This window comes from Ambystoma mexicanum, chromosome 1p, assembly GCF_040938575.1.
Source record: "Ambystoma mexicanum isolate Mex_15411 chromosome 1p, UKY_AmexF1_1, whole genome shotgun sequence".
NCBI lineage: Eukaryota > Metazoa > Chordata > Amphibia > Caudata > Ambystomatidae > Ambystoma > Ambystoma mexicanum.
Genome location: NC_090921.1, coordinates 432,025,214 through 432,046,320, shown reverse-complemented (window position 1 = coordinate 432,046,320; position 21,107 = coordinate 432,025,214). Strand labels below are relative to the sequence as shown.

General features: G+C 49.2%; 1 protein-coding gene across 6 annotated transcripts in view; it reads right to left on the bottom strand.

Annotated features, from left to right (window-relative positions):
* Window positions 1-21,107, bottom strand: part of MAST3 (microtubule associated serine/threonine kinase 3) — a 1,229,968-nt gene that overhangs the window by 40,139 nt on the left and 1,168,722 nt on the right. For all 6 annotated transcript variants that reach the window (XM_069649250.1, XM_069649247.1, XM_069649248.1 and 3 more), the window contains 2 exons: window positions 6,129-6,355; window positions 4,439-4,561 (listed from right to left, as the gene is read on the bottom strand). In XM_069649250.1, coding sequence (XP_069505351.1) covers window positions 4,439-4,561; window positions 6,129-6,355 — 350 coding nt within the window. The remainder of the gene's footprint in view (window positions 1-4,438; window positions 4,562-6,128; window positions 6,356-21,107) is intronic.

The following is a 21,107-nucleotide window of genomic DNA, read 5'->3' as shown; positions in this document are numbered from 1 at the left end:
TGTCCCAAAGGCTCCTGTGGGCCTCACTCCACCTGAACGCGTGAAACTGATCTTTGGGACTCACATATGACAACTTTTTCTGGCAAAGAAAGTGCCCCAGATCCACACACTTGGTCTCCGTTGTTATCTCTTGAAACGTTGTCTAGTTAGGAAACGTGTTTTACTTACCTGCGATTATATTTTTCCTTGTGGGAAAAATGTATTACAAAACATTCAAGAACTCCTGAAACTGTTTCTTGCGCATTACAGTGTTCCACATTTGTTTTTCAAAGTTTATTTGCATGTTAGTGTAATGTTTGATCTTTTGCCTTTTCCAAAATAAAGAATAGGTTCTTTAAAAAATATAGTGATGCCATTCGCTCATTTGTTATGCTTAGGAACGTTTTCAATGTTGCATAGACATCTATGGGATACTTTTAGCTTTGATTTGAATAATTTGAAGCCATCTGCTATACTTCTCTTATCTTTTTGCTCATTCTTATGGAGAAACTGATCAGTCCATAAGCGTGTCAGTACTGAGAGACTAAGGGCCTGATTCACAGATAGTTTTCCTATGGGATTGCGCCATTATAAATGGCTTCTGTGAAACTGGTCCTCAGTCTCTCAGTGCATTTATTGCATTGTCACAATTGCACACACCACCCTAGCGTGAAGTGCAGTTGGGATACTTTGTATCCTAATAACTTTTTCTGCAATTGTTTTTTGGTTACATTTAGAATGTGCCTAAGATGAGTTGGTGGCAGCAGACATTTTTCTGGAGGGTTTTAAACTCCCCCCCCCCCCATGTAATTCTTCATTTACTGCAGACGGTTACTTAGTTGGCTATGTCACAAGGTTTTTTGCTCGTCCTTTGGCCATATTGTTCTTTGGCCTCCCTGCACCCTCAGGTCTGGAACTGCCATCTATGGGAAGCCCTTTCCCTGGGAAAACTGTTGCTTTCCCAGGCAAAGAAACAGTTGTGTGTGAGCCTGTATGTGGAGACTGTGGCTGTTCGGTCACAGTACACATCCTGGTGTCTGAATGTCTGTTGCTACAAAGATGTTGTAACAAGTGGAAAGTTAACATACCTGTCCTTTGACCCAGTTCTCCATAGGGTTACATGGGAGTAAAGTTGTGTCCCTAAAATATTCTTTCCAGACTTTGGTCAGCAGAGGCCTGGTCAAAGCTCTCTTCTTTTGCCTATCCTGGTGACTGGGATTGGGTTAGTTTATATACCTGAACTTTACTTACCTTTTTGATCTTTGAATCATAATCTCTGGCATCGTAAAATTCCTTAATAAACCTACCTGAAATGCATACATTTAGAACGGATGACTTTAGGGCACAAGGCCCAAAACCATCCTAGGGTTGGCATCATTGAGTGACCGCGTCAGTCCTATCCATGTTGGTAATTTGTTCCAGAGATAGGGTGTGCTGCATGATAAGGCTGGTTTCCTGTCCTGCCCTACCCTACTCCCTCTTGCAGTTATTTTTTCGAGCCTGGTTATTTCGCGGATTCTGTTGCAATTGCTTTGTAGGTGATGGAGGCTGTCTTGAACACGAGTGCTTGAATGGGTAGCCAGTCCTCCATTTTAGTCTACTCTTGCATACTTCTACACCCTAGCCAGCAGGTTTCAGGAGGGAGAAATGATGCATGATAAATTGCAGCGATGCAGTGGTAGCACAGAAGTAGCATGCTGAGTGTGCAGAGAAAAGGAACAGAGTTCATGGTGCTCCATATATACTGCCCATGACGTCCCACCAAACACATGGTTACCAATGATGCAGTGCACCCCCCAGGTGGCAGAAAACTTTTCCAAAGTCAGACGCCTGAAGGATGATTTTTAGATAAGTTATCTGAGGGAGAATGAAATGTGTTGGGCAAGACCGTCTGTAGTAATCATGTGGGAGACTATACCAGCCTTGTCCTCTTGGCAATGGGTAACCCCAACCTTTGGTATAGGCCTGTACTATACAAGTTGGTAGAGTGACTGAGCAGCCAGGTTTATCTCAAGAGGGGTAAATGTGAGCTGTAGGGTTGCAACAAAAGCGTTTCACAGTGACAAGTATCCAAATAACACTTATACTCAAGGTTTCTTGAATAAATAATTATTTATTAATAAGTCAGTTTTAAAATATGCCCTTTTTAGAAGGGAGGAGATGTATAACACTTAAGTATACTTCAAAATACACACTCAGTTTCAATAAATAAGTAGATACCCTTTTGGGATGGCACAAAAACACTTCGTACACCCTGAGGTGGCGTCAATAGTTAGGACACTGTGGACATTGTTATATCACTTGTACATTTAGAGCAATACTAATTTGGTGTCAAAAAGGAAAAAGTTAGGGAAGGAAATAAAGGTTAACAAGTTTCTCAAACAGGTAAGCACTTTTCAATCCCCCAATTCAATATGATTAACCCTTTCCCAGCTGTAAATTCAAGTAAAGAATGTATGACTTTTTGGAGGGACAGATCAACACAAAGCCAGAGGTTAAGAAGAGTATTCAGGGAGCCAGGACAGCCAATGTCAATTCAGCAAAATCTAGAGGAGCTGAGACACTTCTTGAAGGCAAGTAAAAAGGCTGGCACAATTTTATAGAGAGTTTTGATGAAAAAAAAATCACTGTTGGGCCACAAGCTGTGAGGCTTGTGAGGGCAAAGCTGCAAGCCACTCTGCAAAAAAGCCAGCAAATGCAAGTCTCAAGGGAGAGCAAGCAAGCTAAACAAGAGGCAAGTACCCCTTAGTTCACAGCACCTGGAGTCTGAAGAAAGGGGTCAAGCTGGCTTCTGTTCCTGGGCCTCAGTCATGGGGACAAGAGGGAGGACGACTGGGGACTTCTGCACTATGGTTTGAAGGTCAGCGGCAGCAATGGACACCGTTCAGTTCAGCGGCACTTCACGGTTTCAGCTACTCGCAAATAGCACCGCCGCAGTTCTTGGACACCTTGTGGACTTTGCTTGCTTCTGGGGTCCAGAACTCGAGGTGGGTCAGGCTTGGTCAGTCCTGCTTTGAGGGAGGCGGCTTAAAAACGATGCACTCCATTCTGGTGTTCCTGTTCCCTGGCACTCGGTTCCTGCAGTGGAAGTACAGCCATCAGAGAGAGGGTTTTCAGTCGAGTTGGTCTTAGGTTGAATTGGTCCCAACAACCCAAGCACTGCAGCAGGGTTTCACCAGGCAAACCAATGGTCCAGGAGTTGCAGAAAGCTTCTCTTCCAAGTTCTTTGGATTCCTTCGTCCAGTGGTCAACTCTGCCTTCCTTGCAAAAGACCTCGCCTTTTATGCAGGTTTCTCCCATTCATTTGCAGCATCGCTGTCACTCTCACAGCAGGGTGGCTGTCCTGTAAGGACAGCCCTCCAGCCAATCACCTTTGGGTGCATTCTAGTAACCAAGGAGACTAAGCTCAGGGAGTTTTGGGAATCTCCCTCGCTTCCTGCCCTGCCAGATACGCTGGAGACAGAGGCGGGCTTCAGCAGGGAACCCCGCCAAAGAAAAAACGAACAAAAGGACCAAACCTGGTTTGGCGTGCAGAGTAAATCTCAAGAAGGACCTTTCCAGCAAGAAATGATGAAAAAAGAAGACGGGCCATTGTGACAAAATGGGGACCCATGGGTGCAATACGGCAGCTGAGGATTCAGTCTGCGTTAAAAACACACAATGGTAGGAAAAAGTAAACCACTGCCACCAGTCATTCATTTCTTTGTTTTATTTGCTTATATAGCGCACCAAATCCAAAAGGTATCTAGGCGCATTTCTTAGGGTACAAAGTTACAATAATTCTAAACGATAGATACAGAAATATTATGCAGGAATATACAAGGCGAGTATGAGATACAATGATATATACAGAGGAAGATACAGTACTATACAAGTATATACAAGGTGAGGGGAAATACAATATATACAATTGTAGAAAGGGTAATATAAAAATGTTACATGAGAAAGTAGACAAAAGGGGATACCAAGTAACCCCTCCAGCACTCAGCATAAGATGGTGTGTGCTGGGTCTACAAAGTAACAAAGGTAAATTAAGTCAATTTCACTTTACTGCTCTTGGAAACAGTAGTTTATCCAAGAGAAGGTATTTAAACCTTTGGGAAATCTAAAGGACTTCCCTGTGCCACTGCACTGAAGGTGCTGTGTGCCACAATGTAAAAAGAGGATGCCTATGGAGTATGTCAGACTCCAAAAGCAAAGGAAACAGTGTCCAAATGAAAGAAAATTACATGCAAGAGTGGGAAAAAGGTCTCACTCTCTCCAGAATAGAAATGACAAGTCCTAAAGTCCAGCAAAAGAGCTCGGGGTCTCTAAGGTAGAAGGGAACTAGCACATTTCTGAGAATTTTCTGTAACAAAACCCATAAGTAACAATATGATATAACATTCCACCCCTTTTCATACATAATTGCTCCAAAAGATAAGCAAGTGAAAGAAATAACTACCCTCCCAAAAGGTACCTTTAGAAGAAGCTCCACCACATCCATATGCACCAGCCCCAGCACAGATTCTCCGTTCACGTGTGTGATGAGGTCGCCGGCTCTCAGTCCTGCTTTGTGAGCTGGGCTCCCATCTTCTACACTCTAAGAATAGAAGATCAGAAAAATCAGAGCAATCAAAAAGTAGTCCTGCAAAATATGGTAAATCAGAAAGGAAGGCTAATCAATGAGGTTAAGAATCAGAAACCAAAGTGATTATTAAAATGGGAATATGGGAGTGCTGGTTGTCCTTGTATAATCTGCAAGTGGCAAAGCTGGACACTTTTACCCAACCCTAGCTTTTGCTCAGACCAAAGGTTCACACAAAACAAAGAATGGCTACACCGACCAAGCCCTCGTCGACACACAACTTTGGTGTGAGGGACGAACTTGTACAGGAAACATGATCACTCGGCTCCAGTTCTTCCAGATCCAAAATGATACGATAAAGATCCTCACACAACCTCATCAGAAACAGGCAAGGACTGGGCAGATGGTAGTCGCAAGGAAGTATGAATACAACTGAGCAATCCATGTTCCGTCGGAATTGTGAGCCATGCCAATGTTACAGGGTTTGCCTCTTGAAGACTTCAATGTAGAGGAAAATTCAGAATTCGGTGATTTCAAACAGGATAATTCACAGTCGAGCATTACTCATTTTCGCCACATGGAGAACAAGGATAGACGACTTGTAATCACATTCCAAAACATTCTGCACACAATCTTGCATAAACCTATTTAAAACGAATTAGTGTGGAATTGTATAGCAAGGGACGGAATCCCGTTTTTAAAAATGTATAATTTACATTGCATGGCACGTTGCTTGTAGCTACTCTAGACCTCTATGAATACGGAATACATTGTGCATAGAAGAAGTGCTAGTGGCTAGAGTACTAAATAATAGTGTTTGAGGGACAAATATTGCAGTACGCCAGGGACAAGCAAAGTAACACAGCCAGATATTATGAAATTGCTTATAGGTATAACAATCAGAAAGAAGTAACATTCTTAATGGTTTAGGTTTATTCTGGGAAGAATTGATGGAACTATACAGTCTTCAGAGCATTGCTGAACTTTAGCAGATCTGGTGGGAACCTTAAGACCGGGGTCAGATTGCAACATCATTTCTGATCTACAGCGCCTGACATTTTTCCTCTGAATTGCTCCCAAATAGTTTTTGGGGCAAACCCGCTTATTCCTTTTTCCGAACTGATGGCAATGTACAGGGTGTGCTGTGCGGCCAGATTCCTTGGTCAGAAATCTTGAAGGCCATTTGTTACACTGCTAGCCAGAAGTTGGATTTCAAAGCCACTGTGTTATGGGAGTATTCTAAATGTAAAGAGTTGATAGAAACTGATTTTTAAGAAGAATCCACCAAAATGGTAATGCCAGCTCCTTAGTAGTCCAATATTAAGCGATGCAAAATGTGTACGTTCTCAATCCTAACAAGTACATTATCCTTTATGCTTGTGATGTGCTCGAGCTGCTATGAGGGGTTATCCAATTGTGGGGAGGGGGAGGGACTGCTAGTCTCCTCTCATTAGAAATTCTTCAGACACCATTGTCACTGGTCTGATGTGCTGCAGCTGGAACACTGATGTGTGGACCGTGTTTGGTGCACATGTTACCCTCCCTTAGTTAGAGATTCAAATTACTTGTGGTATATACTTACCCACACCATGTGGTGCACAGTGTACACATCACTGTCCCCCATGTACACGCGAATCGCACGCAAGGTGAAGCCGTACTTCTTCCCGGAGCTATGGATGATGATTGGTGGCCGCAGGCTAGTTATAGTAACAGAGGCTTCTCGGCTTGGTGAGGAATCTCTAGAAGATGGATTTGATGAGAGGGAATGTGGCGAGATCGGGCTTACCAATGGTGCGCTGCTATAATCATCTGTAAAAGAAAAAAAACATCTTAATGAACCTCCCACAACCTCCAGGAATTTTTTTGTTTTTTTAATCGAATGTCCACCAATTAACTATGTCGTACACAATGACTAACTTAACAGTAAGGTGCTTTCAATTCTACACCAACCCACTCTTCCTCAGCCTTAATGGGGTATTTCCAATCACACCTCACCTACCTCTCCCCATTTCCAATAAGTACTGGGACGAGGAAGATGCAAGAGAGAGCAATAAACATTACCAATTGAAACATAGGAATACAAAGTGAGGCCTACCGTTAACACCTTTAAATTGTTCCACTAATCGAGTCAGGCAAGGTCAGGCACTTAACTTACTATTCACACCTGACCATTTGACTCTACACCAGTTTAAAAGATGTGGTTCTGCCCAAGAGTATGAGCGAGCTGATGTTGCTGCTGGGACCAGGAGAGTCAATGAGCAGGAAGCTGCAGTGGGAGAAGCCTGTATAGTTCAGAGGAGAGCGGCGTCCGTGGACGCAGGCCCGGTGTGTCTGAGGGGCTGCAGCGTGACTAGGGAGCCGTTTCTCCAAACAGACTGAGTGAGGCAGACTGGCAGAGCCCAAAGAAATGATTGTTCCCTTGGGACGTGTACGTGTGGCAGTCTCAAGGGTGCCTGAGGGGCAGCTGGTGAGACCCTGACCTCGACCCAATGTATCCAGAGGAGACCGCTCGCCAGCGGTACGCTTCCCAGTGAGTTTTCATTGAAGTGAAGAGATAAAATCGGGAGCGTGCGGGTATCAGGAGTGGAAGCAGACAAGATTAGTAAGCGACACGAAGATAAAGAAAGCAGAAAGAAAGAAAAGCATAAAGAAAGATGCGCTAGTGGCATGGAGGAGAGAGATAAGAGGAAAGTGAACTTTAAAGAATATATTGGAAAAGGGTGCAAGCAACCCAACAAAGTGAGAAAGCGAGAGAAAGCCAACAGAGGGTGCAAGTGACCCGAAAACAGGAAGAGGGTACGAGCGACCCAAAGGCTGAAAAGGGAAAATGCAATGGGCACGACAAAGAAATTATAAGTTACTCACCGTAGTAACTAACATACTCTTAGGCCCTCATTACGACCCTGGCGGAAAGTAACAGACCCGACCGCCATAGCGTAAATAGCGTTTCCGCCATTGCACGATGGAGTAAAGTGCGGCCAATTATGACCCATCGGGCACGAGCATTACGCCATGGCGGAAGTGCAAAGTCCGCGATGGCGGAAATGTCCCCAAAACGCCCCTCTCCGCCGTCGTACGGCGCCCTAGGTGCAATTCCGCCACCCATCATAGCGGTCACCGTAATGAGCGCCAATCGCAAAATATGGTGACCGTAAATATACGGAAACGGAAGTAAAAACATGGGGCCGGAACGGGAAACAGCACGCCGCACACCTATAAAATCAGAATCCCAACACAACCATTAAAAATCCGACCCTGAGACACATCCCAACCCGACAGCCACCCTAGTTAAAACAAACAAAATGGGAAAAGTAGCAAAAAAAGCGTGCGACCGCAAGCGGCAGGTCCACTTCTCCCATGAGGAACTCACCGTGCTCACAGAGACCCTCCAGGAGAATGCTGCCGTCGTCTTCTCGACGCAAATGACCAGGACGGCACTTGCGAACAAGGCGGCCACATGGGCCCTGGTGGCACAGCGGGTAAGTGCGGTGGGGACCGCACCCCGCAACCCACAGCAATGCAGAAAGCGATGGGACGACTTGCGGATACGCGTACGGAGCATACTATCAGCCAACCGTAACATTGCCACAGCTACCGGGGGAGGATCAGAATCACCCATCAAGTTGACCCCCTGGGAAGAAATCTGTGCCTCCACCATTGGAATGGAGAGCATAGAGGGAGTCGGAGGGATGGAGAAAGGAGTGCAGACATCCGAAGAATCAGGTAGGTGGGCCAAATAAAACAATGCTAAATCCACAATGTCCAATCATGTGAAGTACCATGTGGCCACATAGTGCAACAGAAACACATGTCCAGGAGAACGGCCACATACATTGGCCTGATAGCGCACTTTAAAAGTCACATTAAATACATAAATAATTAAAAATCCTAAAAACACCCTCTACACGTGCAGCATGCACACCCTAACTGCAGGCTGCAAAACAACTGCATCCTCAATCCACACAGAAATGAAACCACCTCCAAGGCCCTGACCCAAATCACCCTCAGGTACCACCCCAATGCATGTGATACATTGCCATTCCAATTTCCACAGACCCATAAATAACGCTCGCCCTCCTTTACTCCACCACAGGGTCCGAGTCAAACGACGAGCTGCAGGACACCCCTACCAGCACACCTGCAAAGAGGGCTAAGACCAACGGCCAAAGACCCTCCACCTCAGCTGCACGGATCAAGACACGGCAGCAGCCCAAATCAAGTGGCAGCACACAGGAGGGGACTTCAACAGGCACCCCAGCAGCCAGCATGCCCACACCAGCAGCACCACAGGTCCCCCCAATGGATGCCACAGAAGGCACTGCTTCTGATGGCAGCAGCACCATAGGTGACACTGCATTGATGCCAGCATGCTCCGACACAGACAACGGTGCTGTCGATGTAGGACCCATCCATGACCTGTCTCAATCCCCCTGTTTGTTTCATCCCCTACACCATGAGGATACCACGCAGGGGCACCCACAAGACGACTGGCCATCCCCCACAAGCCCTGTGGCAAGGCAACATGAGGTGATCAGCCCCTCTGTGACACCACCGCAAATGGCCATGGCACAGCAGAGGCAACAGTCCCTCGACCAGGTGATCGTGCAACAGCAGCAACTGGCCACGCTCCTCAAGGACCATGATGATGAATGTGGGGGTACTAAGGCAGCCATAGAAACATCTACTGAGACACTTAGGGCACAAATGGAGAGAAGCACCGAGAGCCTGAGGGTACAAATGGAGAGAAGCACCGAGAGCGTGAGGGGGGAACTGCATGCGACGTCCAAAGACGTATGTGCTGAACTTGCCGCTGTGCGCCGTGTGCTCACTGAGCTCTCACAAACCCTTAGGGACATGCATGGACGTGAGCAGGCAGAGACATCATCCGTTGCAAGTTCCGTCCAGGGCAGCCCCCAACGTAGATCTGGGAGGAACCTGCGCTCCACAGGCAGGGGTGCCCCTGATACCCGGAGAGGGGGCTTGCAATAGCGTCTGCCCACTGACAATGAGCATCTTTGGACACTGGTGTTCGGGGGGGAGGTAGGAGGGTGGAGGGGGGGTGTTGGGCTTACTTGGGTGGCGGGTCGATGGGGTGTGTAACATAACTTCACATATGCTATAAACATCTCATAATCATCCAATGAGACGTGTGGACATTGATCTTTGTGTACGAGGCCTTTATAGGCGTACAGTCCAAATTGTGCATGTTCCAGACACACACAGTGCCACAAGTCCCGTGTCCATGTATCAGCCACCAGGCGTGAGTGCTAGAAGCATGAATCTATGATACTCTGACGAATTTCACGGGCCTCCTGTGCCTCGCGGACTCCCTGAGGTGCTGCCACATCCCCAGCCTCATCATGACCATCTTCAGGTGCTTGCAGTTCTGCGTCAGGGGGCATGGGCACATTTCTACGTACGCACATGTTGTGTAGCATGACACATGCCATGACTATCTTTGCAACCTTCTCATGGCGGTACAGGAGTGCCCCGCCAGACCTGCTGAGGCAGCAGAAACGAGCCTTCAGTAGGCCGAATGCCTGTTCAATGACTACACGGGTACGTGAGTGGGCATGGTTGTAGTCCACCTCATGCTGGTCCTGTGGGTTCCGGAGTGGTGTAAGGAGCCATCTCTTCAGTGGATACCCGGCATCACCTGTATGTGGACAAGAAAGGATGTTTGTGGAATGACATTGCTACGTACGCATCCCCCCCCCCCTTCCTGCCAGGTCATTGCCGCATCACATACCCCACATTATCATGCATGGAATGAGACTCACCGAGTAGCCAGGATCTGTTCCCTGCGTGTCGCTCCATGTAGCGTGGTATTGTAGAGTTCCTCAAGACCATAGAATCATGGGTTGATCCAGGAAATCGGGCACAACAATGTGTAAAGATCCTGTTGGAGTCGCACACCATCTGTACATTAAGAGAATGATATTGCTTCCGGTTGCGGTACTGGGCCTCCATGGCATGTGGGACAACCAATTCCACATGGGTGCAGTCGATGGCACCAATGCAACCCGGTATGCCGGCCAGTGCATGGAATCCAACTTTTGTGTTTGTAATCTCCTGCTCCGAGCGTGGTAAAGAGATGTAGTCGTCTGCGTGCTTCAGGAGGGCATCGAGCACTTGCAATAGTGTCCGTGAGAACAGTGGCTGTGAAATGCCATGCAACTGTCCGACTGTGTGCTGGTAGGTGCCTGTGGCCAGGAAGTGGAGTACAGACACCACCTTCAGTAGGGGTGGGATGGCGGTTGGGCTATCTATCATGCTGACAAGGTCAGCCTGTGTCATGTCCACAATGGAGATTATGGTGTCCCGGTCCAAACGGTAGAGGGTGTGGATCTGCTCATCAGTGAGGTTGAACGGATGAGCTCGGAGGCGTGGGATTGCGGGCTGCCTGCGTGGTGGTAGTGGCTGTGCTGGTGGGCCTTGCTGGCCCTGCCTTGCCCTCCTCCTCCTCCTGCGTCTCCTCTGTGCGGCCGGTTGTTGTAGTAGTTGGTGTTCGTCTTCTTCTTGAAGTTGGAGTACTTGCAGTGCTATCAGGTCCCCCAGGCCCAACATCGCTAGTCCTGCCGGTAGCATTTTGGAGTGGGTGTGGTTGTGGGAGGGGGTTGGGTGTGCAATTTATGTGTTTTCAGGCTGTATAGCCTCCACCTGTGGTGATTCATTCCACCTGTGCCAGCTGCAATCCCCTTTGGGCGAGCACTGTACCGAGGTTCACCGACGGGCGGGGCGTCCCATTTGTGAGTGAAGCCAGTTGCCATTTTCACACACTGCCGCACTACATGGATGATTTTGTGATTTCGAGCGCCCACGGATGCCTTTTCGACGTGATGTTGCAAATGAGGAATTCGAAGGACAGCGCTTTCGGTTTTCAGCTAGCGGCGAGGAGACGCCCACAGGTCTGACTGCAAATATAACGTTCTATTGTTTAATGTCCTTGGGACAGGGGCCATGGCGAGAATGCAATGATTGATATGAATAGTATGGGATGCGCAATAGCGTAGTGGACGATAAGGCAGGACGTTCCCAAATACATGTTACTTCACATCACTAGAATTCCGGGCTGGAGCACAGTGGATTTTGCAGGCTGCATTACGCACAGACTCAATGGAGATTTCAAATGTAATGTGAGTTAATAATCATGCGTTTTTATACCGGGATGAGGGAATGATGTATGGATGCATGGACAGATGATTTAATAGAGAGGTTTGCCATGTACATGGCTTTTTGGTATCTATCCCCTTCCCCTGCGCTATGTGATGCAGAGCTGCCATAGTGGGACCATCGTCTATCTGCCCTTGTTGAACCCTCCCTGTCTCGACGCGCCTTCCAACACTTGTGTCTATGCACGTTACTAATCCCATCTCATGGATTCTGTTTTGACAGACGCATGCACACAAACACTCGTTTGTAATAGTGTTTTCACCTCGATTTATATTGTTATGATTGGCAAGTGATTCATGGGTGGAAATAATCCTTTTGAGTGGGCTAGCATGCATATGGCTGTAGATTTGGTGTGATCATTGAAGTGAGTGATTCAAATGAAGTTCTGATGGCCATACTATTGTTTTTCATTTCATTTGGGTGACAGGTATCGCCTCCCCTTTTGCCGCTGCCATCTGTATGCCACTCCTGCAGATGGCTTTTACTCCCGACACCTGCTGCTTCGAGTTCATCAGTGGAGCACCATTACGATCTTATGGGACGATCCCCAATGGGCCACATGCCCTTACGCAGTACTAGTGGCTAGGAGCAACATATCTACCTTTCAGCTGGACTAGTGCCTACCTAATGGGACGGGCCTGCGGTTCTAGGCGCTTCCATGTTGCCTTTTTGGACGTGAATGTAGCCCCTGTGTACCATGAAGGAACAGGGCGTCACACAAGGAGTAGCTGGTCATTTATTGCGGATGCAGCCCACAGTAATGTAGATATTTTGGGGTTCATGACCTAATAGCTGTATGGGCTTGGTGAATTTGATGTGCATTAAAATTTTAGTCTGATGTTAACCGTGTAGCGTTATTCTTTGGAAGTAATGTAGCATATTCCTATTTGTGGAGCGATGTATTGTGAGTAGATCTGCATTGGGTTCCGGCTTCTGAGTATAGTTGCGTGGTACTGTACTGGCCGCGTTTGCCTACGAAGCCCAGTGAGGTCAGGGATAGGGGCTGCCATCATGACTGTTTTAATGATGTCATGCTTAGGGGCGGGGGTTTAGCTTTTGTGTAACAGATGCCGGTCAGCCAGGTGGATTGGTGGAATGATGTGATTATCAGATAATGGCTGGTCACAGGTGCCTGTGTTTGCGTGCGTTTCTTGGAGGGAGACTGAGGTCATGTCCATTGGAATAGCTTCTGTATTCGTGCCATTTGTGCCCTGCAGCTCCCATTGGACCCTCTTGAGATGAGCCTGGCTGCTCAGTCACTCTGCCAACTTGTGTGGTACATGCTTATGCTGATGGTTGGTTTGTTTACTGGCATGTGTACAGGGCTGGTGCAGTCTCCCTAAGGATGCTGCTTTGAATGTTGCCTTACACTGGTGTCAGGCGATGGGGGCCTGTTGTTGTTTTGTCTCATCTTTCAGTTCATTTTGCTGTACTTGAACCTTCGCATGCCTGTGCTGCATCAGTACGGCAATGGTGACATGCCAAATATGGATGGCCACTCACAAGGCACTTGGAGCCCCTACATTCATTTGTTCGTTGGCATGCGTGGGTGACTTGTGCATTTCACTGGTTGCATTTTACTTCATTGCACCTACGAGGTGTTGTGCAATGTGGCCAGGGAGTGGTGTACAGGCACTCAGTTGGGCCATTTACGGTTGGTTCACGATGCCGTATTTCTCGCCATGGCGGATTGATACTTTCCGCCATGCTTGATGGCGTAATGTAAATGTCCGCTAGGGTCAGCATTCGCGTACCGTTGCGCCATGGTGGTAATTACGGTTTTGCATGGCGCGCGTGCGCGTACTTGGTGCAGTTAGCGTTGGCGTTCACTACGGTGTCGCTAATGGCATCGTACTTTACGGTGACGGGTCATAGTCGCAACGAGCGGTATTCGATGGCGGTATTGCATTTCCGCCATCGTTTTTCGATTTCCGCCAGGGTCGTAATGAGGGCCTTAGTCTTTAGTCCCCTTTCCTCCATACTGCATGGGCATCCCTTCGAAGGGACGGGAGACCAAACCCTTTTCACCAGAAAAAACCTTCTTCCCCTTTTAATCTAGAGGCGTGCGGCCCTGGGATCATGTGCTGCCCTGACTCCTCCGCCACACCCCAGTCCCCATTGACGCATCGACAATAGATTTAACATTGCCTAATGACACCAGTATTATAAGGGGGGGGGAAGGATGGTGGGACGTATGGAGGAACGGGGATTGTTAGTCAATACAGTGAGTAACTTATAATTACTCTTATGTTCCGTCCCCTTTCCTCCATACTGCATGGGCGAATACAACTGAATGTAGCCCCAGGGTGGAGAGGAGACCATCCTTAGGCACCTGTCCAAAAGCTGCATCAGATCTAGATCTAGAGCAGACATCCAAATAATAATGCTTGCAAAAAGCCGAGAGAGTGGCCCAGGGGGCCGCCCCGCTTATGACTTGCCAAGTGACATAGTGCTGGAATGCGATGGCCGTTGCCTTGGCCCCGACTGCGTGGGCGTGCATGATCGCCGGAAACAGCTTGTGATGGCCCTCATACACTTCTTTGATGGCCGAGACCATCCAGCGGGATATGGAGGCCTGGTCTTGCGCCTCTGAAAGTGACAGACGGAGTCTGATTTGCAGAAGCCATTGGTTCGGTCATGGTAGAATTTCAGGGCACGCCTGACATCCAGGCAGTGCAGCACTCTGTGCTTCTTCCTTAGGATCGGCAGAAAACATAGGCAGGACTATTTCCTCGTTCAAATGGAAAGCAGACGGCACCTTAGGCATAAATGCTGGGTGTGTCCGCAGGACTACTTTGTCCCTTTGAAAGGTAGTATATGATTCTGAGGCGACCAGCACCTGGATTTCGCTGACTCTGCAAGACGAGGTGAGGCCGACTAGAGTAAGGCCGTCTTAATGGTGACCAGCCTGATGTCCGCGGATGCCATTGGCTCAAACGGTTTGTGCACCAGGGCGCCCAAGACTATGTTCAGGTCTCACACAGGGTGTGGCGTCCTGATGGGCGGGTAGAGCAATGTTTCTTGACAATTGGATTGGAGGAGAAGAGGACCCCCTCCTCCGAGTTCATTTAAGCCCCAATGGCTGCGAGGTAAGTGCGACATGTGTCCACCTGCATGCCAGAGTGGGCGAGGCGCGCCGAGAAGGAGAGCACGTCGTCCAAAGTACATGCCAGGGGGTCGATTTCCTTGGAGTCTGCCCAGTGGGTCCATTTATTTTTATATTGGGCCCTGCTAGCTTTGCTCCTTGCGCCCTGTATGATTTCCAGATTAGCCTGGGAGAGGCTTAGGTGCCTTAGCGTTACCTGCTCAGGAACCAAGCTGCGAGGGCTAGTTTTTGTGGCGTGGGGTGGATGACCCTGCCTCCCCTGCTGCGCCAGAAGATGTGCTGGGCCTGTCAGAAGGTGAATCGGTGCATCTCCGTCACCCAGGGAGGCGGGGTCCCGTCCCTGCCAGGAGGCGAACTGAGGGCACTTCTTGTTGTACCAGGTGGCAAAGAGATCCACCTGGGGGAAGACTCCATCTGTTGAAGATATCCTGAATAACAAGGTTGTTTAGCGGTCACTTGTAATTGTCCGCTCCAAACTGGCTGAGCCGGTCTGCCTCCAGGTTGGATTCCCCCAGAAAGTGGACTGCCGAGAGGTAGATGTAGTTTTCCAGGGCCCACTCCCACATGCTGATTGCCAGTCTGCACAGTGGCGGGGATCTGGTGACTCCCTGCTTGTTGACATAGTGGTCGAGTTGGCTGTCTGGATGAGGACAACCTTGCCCCTGAGAAGTGAAAGGAATGCTGTGAGCGCTAGCCAGATGGCGTTCAGCTCCAACCAAATGATGTGGTACTCCTGCTTCTTTCGAGTCCAGTTGCTGCGGACCGAGAGATCGTCCAGGGTGGCTCCCCAGCCCTCAAGCAAGGAGTCTGTGTTGATGGCGATCTGCGGCTGGGAGGCCGGAAGGGCTTGCCCGTCCGTAGGTTTCAGTCTCTGGACCACCATGTGAGGTCCGGGTGGAGAGATGGAGGAACGTGATCATGTCGGATTGAGAGCCCCCACTCCTGATTCCAAGAAGCCGCAAAGTGCAGCTGAATCCTCCTCATCCTCAGTCTCATGTGTGGGACGGCTAATAAAACCGCTGCTAAGAGACCCAGGAGATGATGGTACCACCAGGCCGAGGTCACCTCTCTGCTGAGGAAGTGAGTGGTGGCCCTCCTGATGGCTGAGATCTTGTCCTCCGACGGAAACACCTTCTCGGAGCACGTTTCCCAGATGAGGCCCAAAATGTCAGAGTCTGCGTGGGCTGCAGCTGCGACTTCAAGAGATTGTGTGAGAAGCCCAGATCGTGCAGTGTGTTCATAAGGGCATGCAAAGAGTGGTGCACCACTTTCAGAGATGTAGCCCTGACGAACCAGTCGTCGAGGTATGGTAGATGTGGAGGCCCTGCGCTCGGGGGAGGGCAGCCACCGTATTCATGAGCACAGTAGACCCTGGGGCCGAGTTGAGGTCAAAAGGAGGACCTTGTATTGGAAATGGTAGCCCATGATCCTGAACCGTAGGAAAGAACGATGGGGTTGCCAAATTAAGACGTGTAGGTACGCGTCCTTCAGATCCATGGAGCACATTCAGCTCCCTTGCACAATGTCTCCGCTATGAAGGCTGGCGTAACCATCTTGAATTTTCGCAGAGGTAAGGAGAGGTTGAGGGTTGAAAGGTCCAGTACAACTCTCAGGCCCGCTTAGTTCTTTTCTGAATGGCAAAAATCCTGGAGTAAAATCACAAGCCTCGCTGGGAGGCTGGGGCTTCCTCCACGGAGTGGCTCTCTACGAGCGACCGGATCTCCGCCAGAAGAGTTGCTGTCCCAACTTGAGGGAGGGAGAGGAGGGGAGGAGGGAGAAGAGGCTGGGATGGGTAGGCAGTACCCCGTGGATACTTCGGAGAGGATCCAGGGGTCTGTGAAATTCTGGCACCAGAAATGTGCATGGAGAACAAGCCTGCCCCCCACTGGAGACACGTGGACCTGGAGGGGCGTGTCATGCCTTCTTTCCCTCAGAGGCTGTTGCGGAGGAGGGGGACTGGAAAAAGCCCTTACCCCTCCCCCCTTTTGTTGTTTGCATCAATTTGCAGTCGGCGAGTGGTCCAACTGCCTGGACCTTCTTACCTTCTTTCCTGGAAGCCAAGGAAACCTCTGTACGTATGCCCCTTGTCTGAGCGCTGCTGTGACTGGGTGTACGATTTGGGCGTGGTCTTTGTCAAGATGGATAAAGACTTGGCCGTATGTGAGCCGTTTTCTTTTTGTCCAGCTCCTCGTCCGTGGTGGAGTGGAAGAGGTCCCCTCCCCCCCCTTGAACGGCAGGACTGATATGTGCTCCTGGACATCTAGGTTGAATTTTCTTGCACGGAGCCAGGCTGTCATCCTCATGTCCGTGGTGATACAGATGGCACGGCCAGAGGTGTCTATATGGGCCACGGTGGATTCCATGAGGTCCTGCGCCAGCAGCTTGGCCTCAGCCAGTCCCGCCTTGAAACATGATTGGCTCTGCATAGGGAGTTCCGTGAGGAAGTCCGCAATTTCCCGCCATAACCTTTGTTTAGCGGCAGCCAGCATGGCATCAGCGTTGGCCAGACGAAGAAGCAAGGACGCTTTGGAATAAAACTTCTTCCCGTAAGCCTCCAAGATCTTCTCCTTGTCTAGCAGCGTCGCGGAGGAGGCTGAGGACGACGGAGGCTTGGAGTATAGTGATGCTGCAACTATCACCTGTTGGGTGTCCTGACCCACGTTTGGACTATTATGCTGCAACACTTGGTGCTGTGGGCTTAGGAAATCCAAGAGGGCGGAAAAGCCCACATTTGCGCCAGAATCCTGGAGAACTGTGCAGTTTTGCGCACAGCAAAATGGTCCCCTGACCTGCCACCCATCAGTGCTAAGGAATATGGTGCTGTTCAAAATCTGTTATTAATGTAAAAAATGGATGCAATACTGGTGCTCACCACTACCAGAAAGCCGGCGTTTTAAAACCACCAGACACCTGTGTAAAACTGAACAAATGAACCAAACCAGGCCAAAGAAAGACTTACTAAGAGGTGGATACAATGTAAAACTATATTCTGAAATGACTTGAAGGAAGTAATTGTCTAATGTATGTATTGAAAATAGCTGGGGATGTCAGCAGCTTAAGTGAATTTGGGTTTAAAGCCACTAAAATCGAAATGTTTAGAATAAATGAGTGACCTACTTTTGAGTGTCACATAGGTTGAAATTGTTTAAATGTCATAGTTTTGAACTTAGAATCAGTGTTCTAGCTGCATGTGTAAAAATTGCAAGTTTGGTTTTGAATGAAGAAAAACTGGGAACCAAAGTGACATTTAGCTGAAGCCTGGCTTAAAGAGAATGAATTCTGCCTGACAACTACCTCCGACAGGAGTTGAAACTTGATCAGCAGCTGTGTTCCCAGGCCTGGTTGCATTCTGCTGCCCCTGCCAAAAGGAGATGACACCTCTCTGATTGAATTAGGGGAGTGGCATCTGGGGACTGCAGGAAACGGAACAAAGCACTGTCTTGGGCTCAGGCAAATGTTATATTGGGGGGGGTCGTAAAATAGCTTCCTCTTGGGAGAAGTGCCTCTGTGAGAGCAAGCTGAGCTTGGGGGGGGAAGTGGACAAACCAGAAATTCCACCATGTGCTTTGTAAACTACACCCCTTTGGGGCCAGAGCATAATTTTAAAAAGATGGATATTTCATAGTGCAGACTTGTAAAAATTATATAAATAATATCATCATTCTTGTGATTTTTCTGTGCACATTTTAAGAGGTGTCAGGACTCTGTGGTATGTTCTGGGGAGTAGTAGCGGAAAATAAGGTTGTTACTCCAAATGTATGCATGTTAAAAATCTGACACTTTATCATCTGAAACCCATATCCCTGGTGCACATTTGTGTAAAATCTGGAAAGGTTTAGAGGTCGTTATCTGGATGAAAAGGGCAGAATTCTGTCAAAAGTTGACACAGCATCTACAAAGACAGGGATCGGATGGTTTGGTGCTACAGAAAATATGTTAACTGGACATATAAGATTAGAAAAATGGTACATAGATAAATGGGTATTTGGATCAGAAATAGATTTGTGTGCAATTTGACAAGTGGAGGATCCTCTGACCATAAACCTACCTCATCACTGACTCACTGTTCCCTTCTCAAATCAGGTCAAAGAGAAATCCTTGACCTATCAAATCGTGAGTGGGTTGGGCAAAGAAAGTTAGCATCCACACCCATTTTCAAAAGACATAAAAAGAGCCACTGGAACCCAGGTAGGGAGGAACAAGTTACTTACCTGTAACTGTTGTTCTCCAGCATGGGTCTGGCATGGATTCACATGCTCATGAATATTCCCCGTCGTCAGGCTGGGAATCCTCGGTAAAGAAAAAACCAGTATCAGTTTCGTTTCTGATCTGTCTTTCGTAGTAATAACCAATCACTGGTCTCTGCGTCATACTGACCACAGCCAATGACTGCCCTCTACCTAAGCACCGCCTCTGGCAGCCATCTTCAGATTTGGAAGCACGTGAAGTGGCAGTATGACCAAGTGAAGAGCCGCAGAGGGGTAGGCGGGAGGGTTCGCATGTGAATCCATGCCAGACCCATGCTGGAGAACAACAGTTACAGGTAAGTAACTTGTTCCTTCTCCAGCATGGGGTCTGGCATGGATTCACATGCTCATGAATAAAGAATACCTAGCAGTACCCACATGCACAACCACGGGAGGTGGCAAAGGCTCAACATTAAGCATCACATCAAACTCAACATTAAGCAATCTTACCTCCTCACCAGGCTCACCTCAGGCGAACAGGTTGCGCAGCACTGCTTGGCCGACCCTGGACTCCTTCCTGGAATCCCGATCGGCGCAGTAGAATTTCGTGAAGGTGTGCGTCGACCTCCACGTAGCAGCCCTGCAAATGTCCAGCAGGGGCACACCAGATAGGAACGCCGTGGTAGCTGCGATCGCTCTGGTGGAATGTGCTCTCGGACGGCCATGCAGCGGTCGGTTTGCCAACCGGTGACAGTACATGCTACAGCCGGAGAGCCACCTGGAAATGGAAGCCTTCGAGAGAGCCTTCCCCTGATTGACAGGTCCAAAGTTCACAAAGAGTTGTGACGTCTTCCGAAAACACTTCGTGCGATCCACGTAGAACTTCAGCGCTCTAGCCACATCCAGCGAGTGCAAAGTCCTCTCAGCCGGCGACGAAGGCGACGGGAAAAACACAGGCAACACCAAGGGTTCGTTGAGATGGCACCTTGGGCATGAAGGAGGGGTGCGTCCTGAGCACCACCCTCGTGTCGTGAAAAGTCAAGTACGGGGCCTTGCAGGAAAGGGCCTGGATCTCTCCCACCCGTCGTGCGGAGGTGATGGCCACAAGAAACGCTGTTTTCCACGACAGGAACTTCAACGGGGCCGAGTGCAGAGGCTCGAACGAAGGTCCCATGAGCTTGGTCAGCACCACGTTGAGCTCCCACGCCGGGGCCGGAGCCTTCACCGGCAGGAACGATCTGAACAGTCCCTTCATGAACTCTTTCACCAGACGATGAGACCACAAGGACGTCCGCCCTGTGGTTCTAGTGTATCGGGAGATCGCAGCAAAATGAATCTTGATGGACGCGTGTGCCAGTCCAGCTTTGGCCAGCGTCAACAGGTACGGCAGTACTTGGGGAGCCGTAATCCTTAGAGGGTTAATCTTCTGTGCGTGGCACCAGACAGAGAACCTCTTCCATTTGTGTCCGTAGCATTTAAGAGTCGAGGACGCCCTGGCCTTTGCAAGAACCTCTCTGCAGTCGGCCGGTATGTCGTATCCTCCAAACTCTAGCGCTGCAGGAGCCAGGCCTGCAAGTTCAGCGACTTCGGGTCGTGGTGGAGGATGGCGCCTCCTTCCCTGGAGAGCAGATCCGCGTCCACTGGCAGCTTGATTGACGGGGACGCTGACAAGTCCAGAAGGTCCGGGAACCATATCTGCCTCGGCCACGCAGGTGCGACGAGGATCATCCTGCACCGTGACCTCTTGAGCTGGTTGATGAGCCGGATCAGTAGTGGCAATGGAGGGAACGCGTATAGGAACAGGCCCGCCCAGGGGAACGAGAAAGCATCGCCCATGCTCCTTGGCTGGGGAAACCTGCTGGCGAACCTCCGGCACTTGGAGTTCGTCGCCGTCGCGAACAGGTCGATCTGGGGTGTGCCCCACCGTCGGAAGAGGCGATCCACTAGATCCTGCCGTAGTTCCCACTCGTGGCACGAGCGCAGGTCCCTGCTGAGTGAGTCGGCGATGGTGTTTTTTATCCCTACCAGATGAAACGGCACCAGAAACATCCTTTGGGCGACGGCCCAATGCCACAGGTCCTGCGCCTCCTTGGAC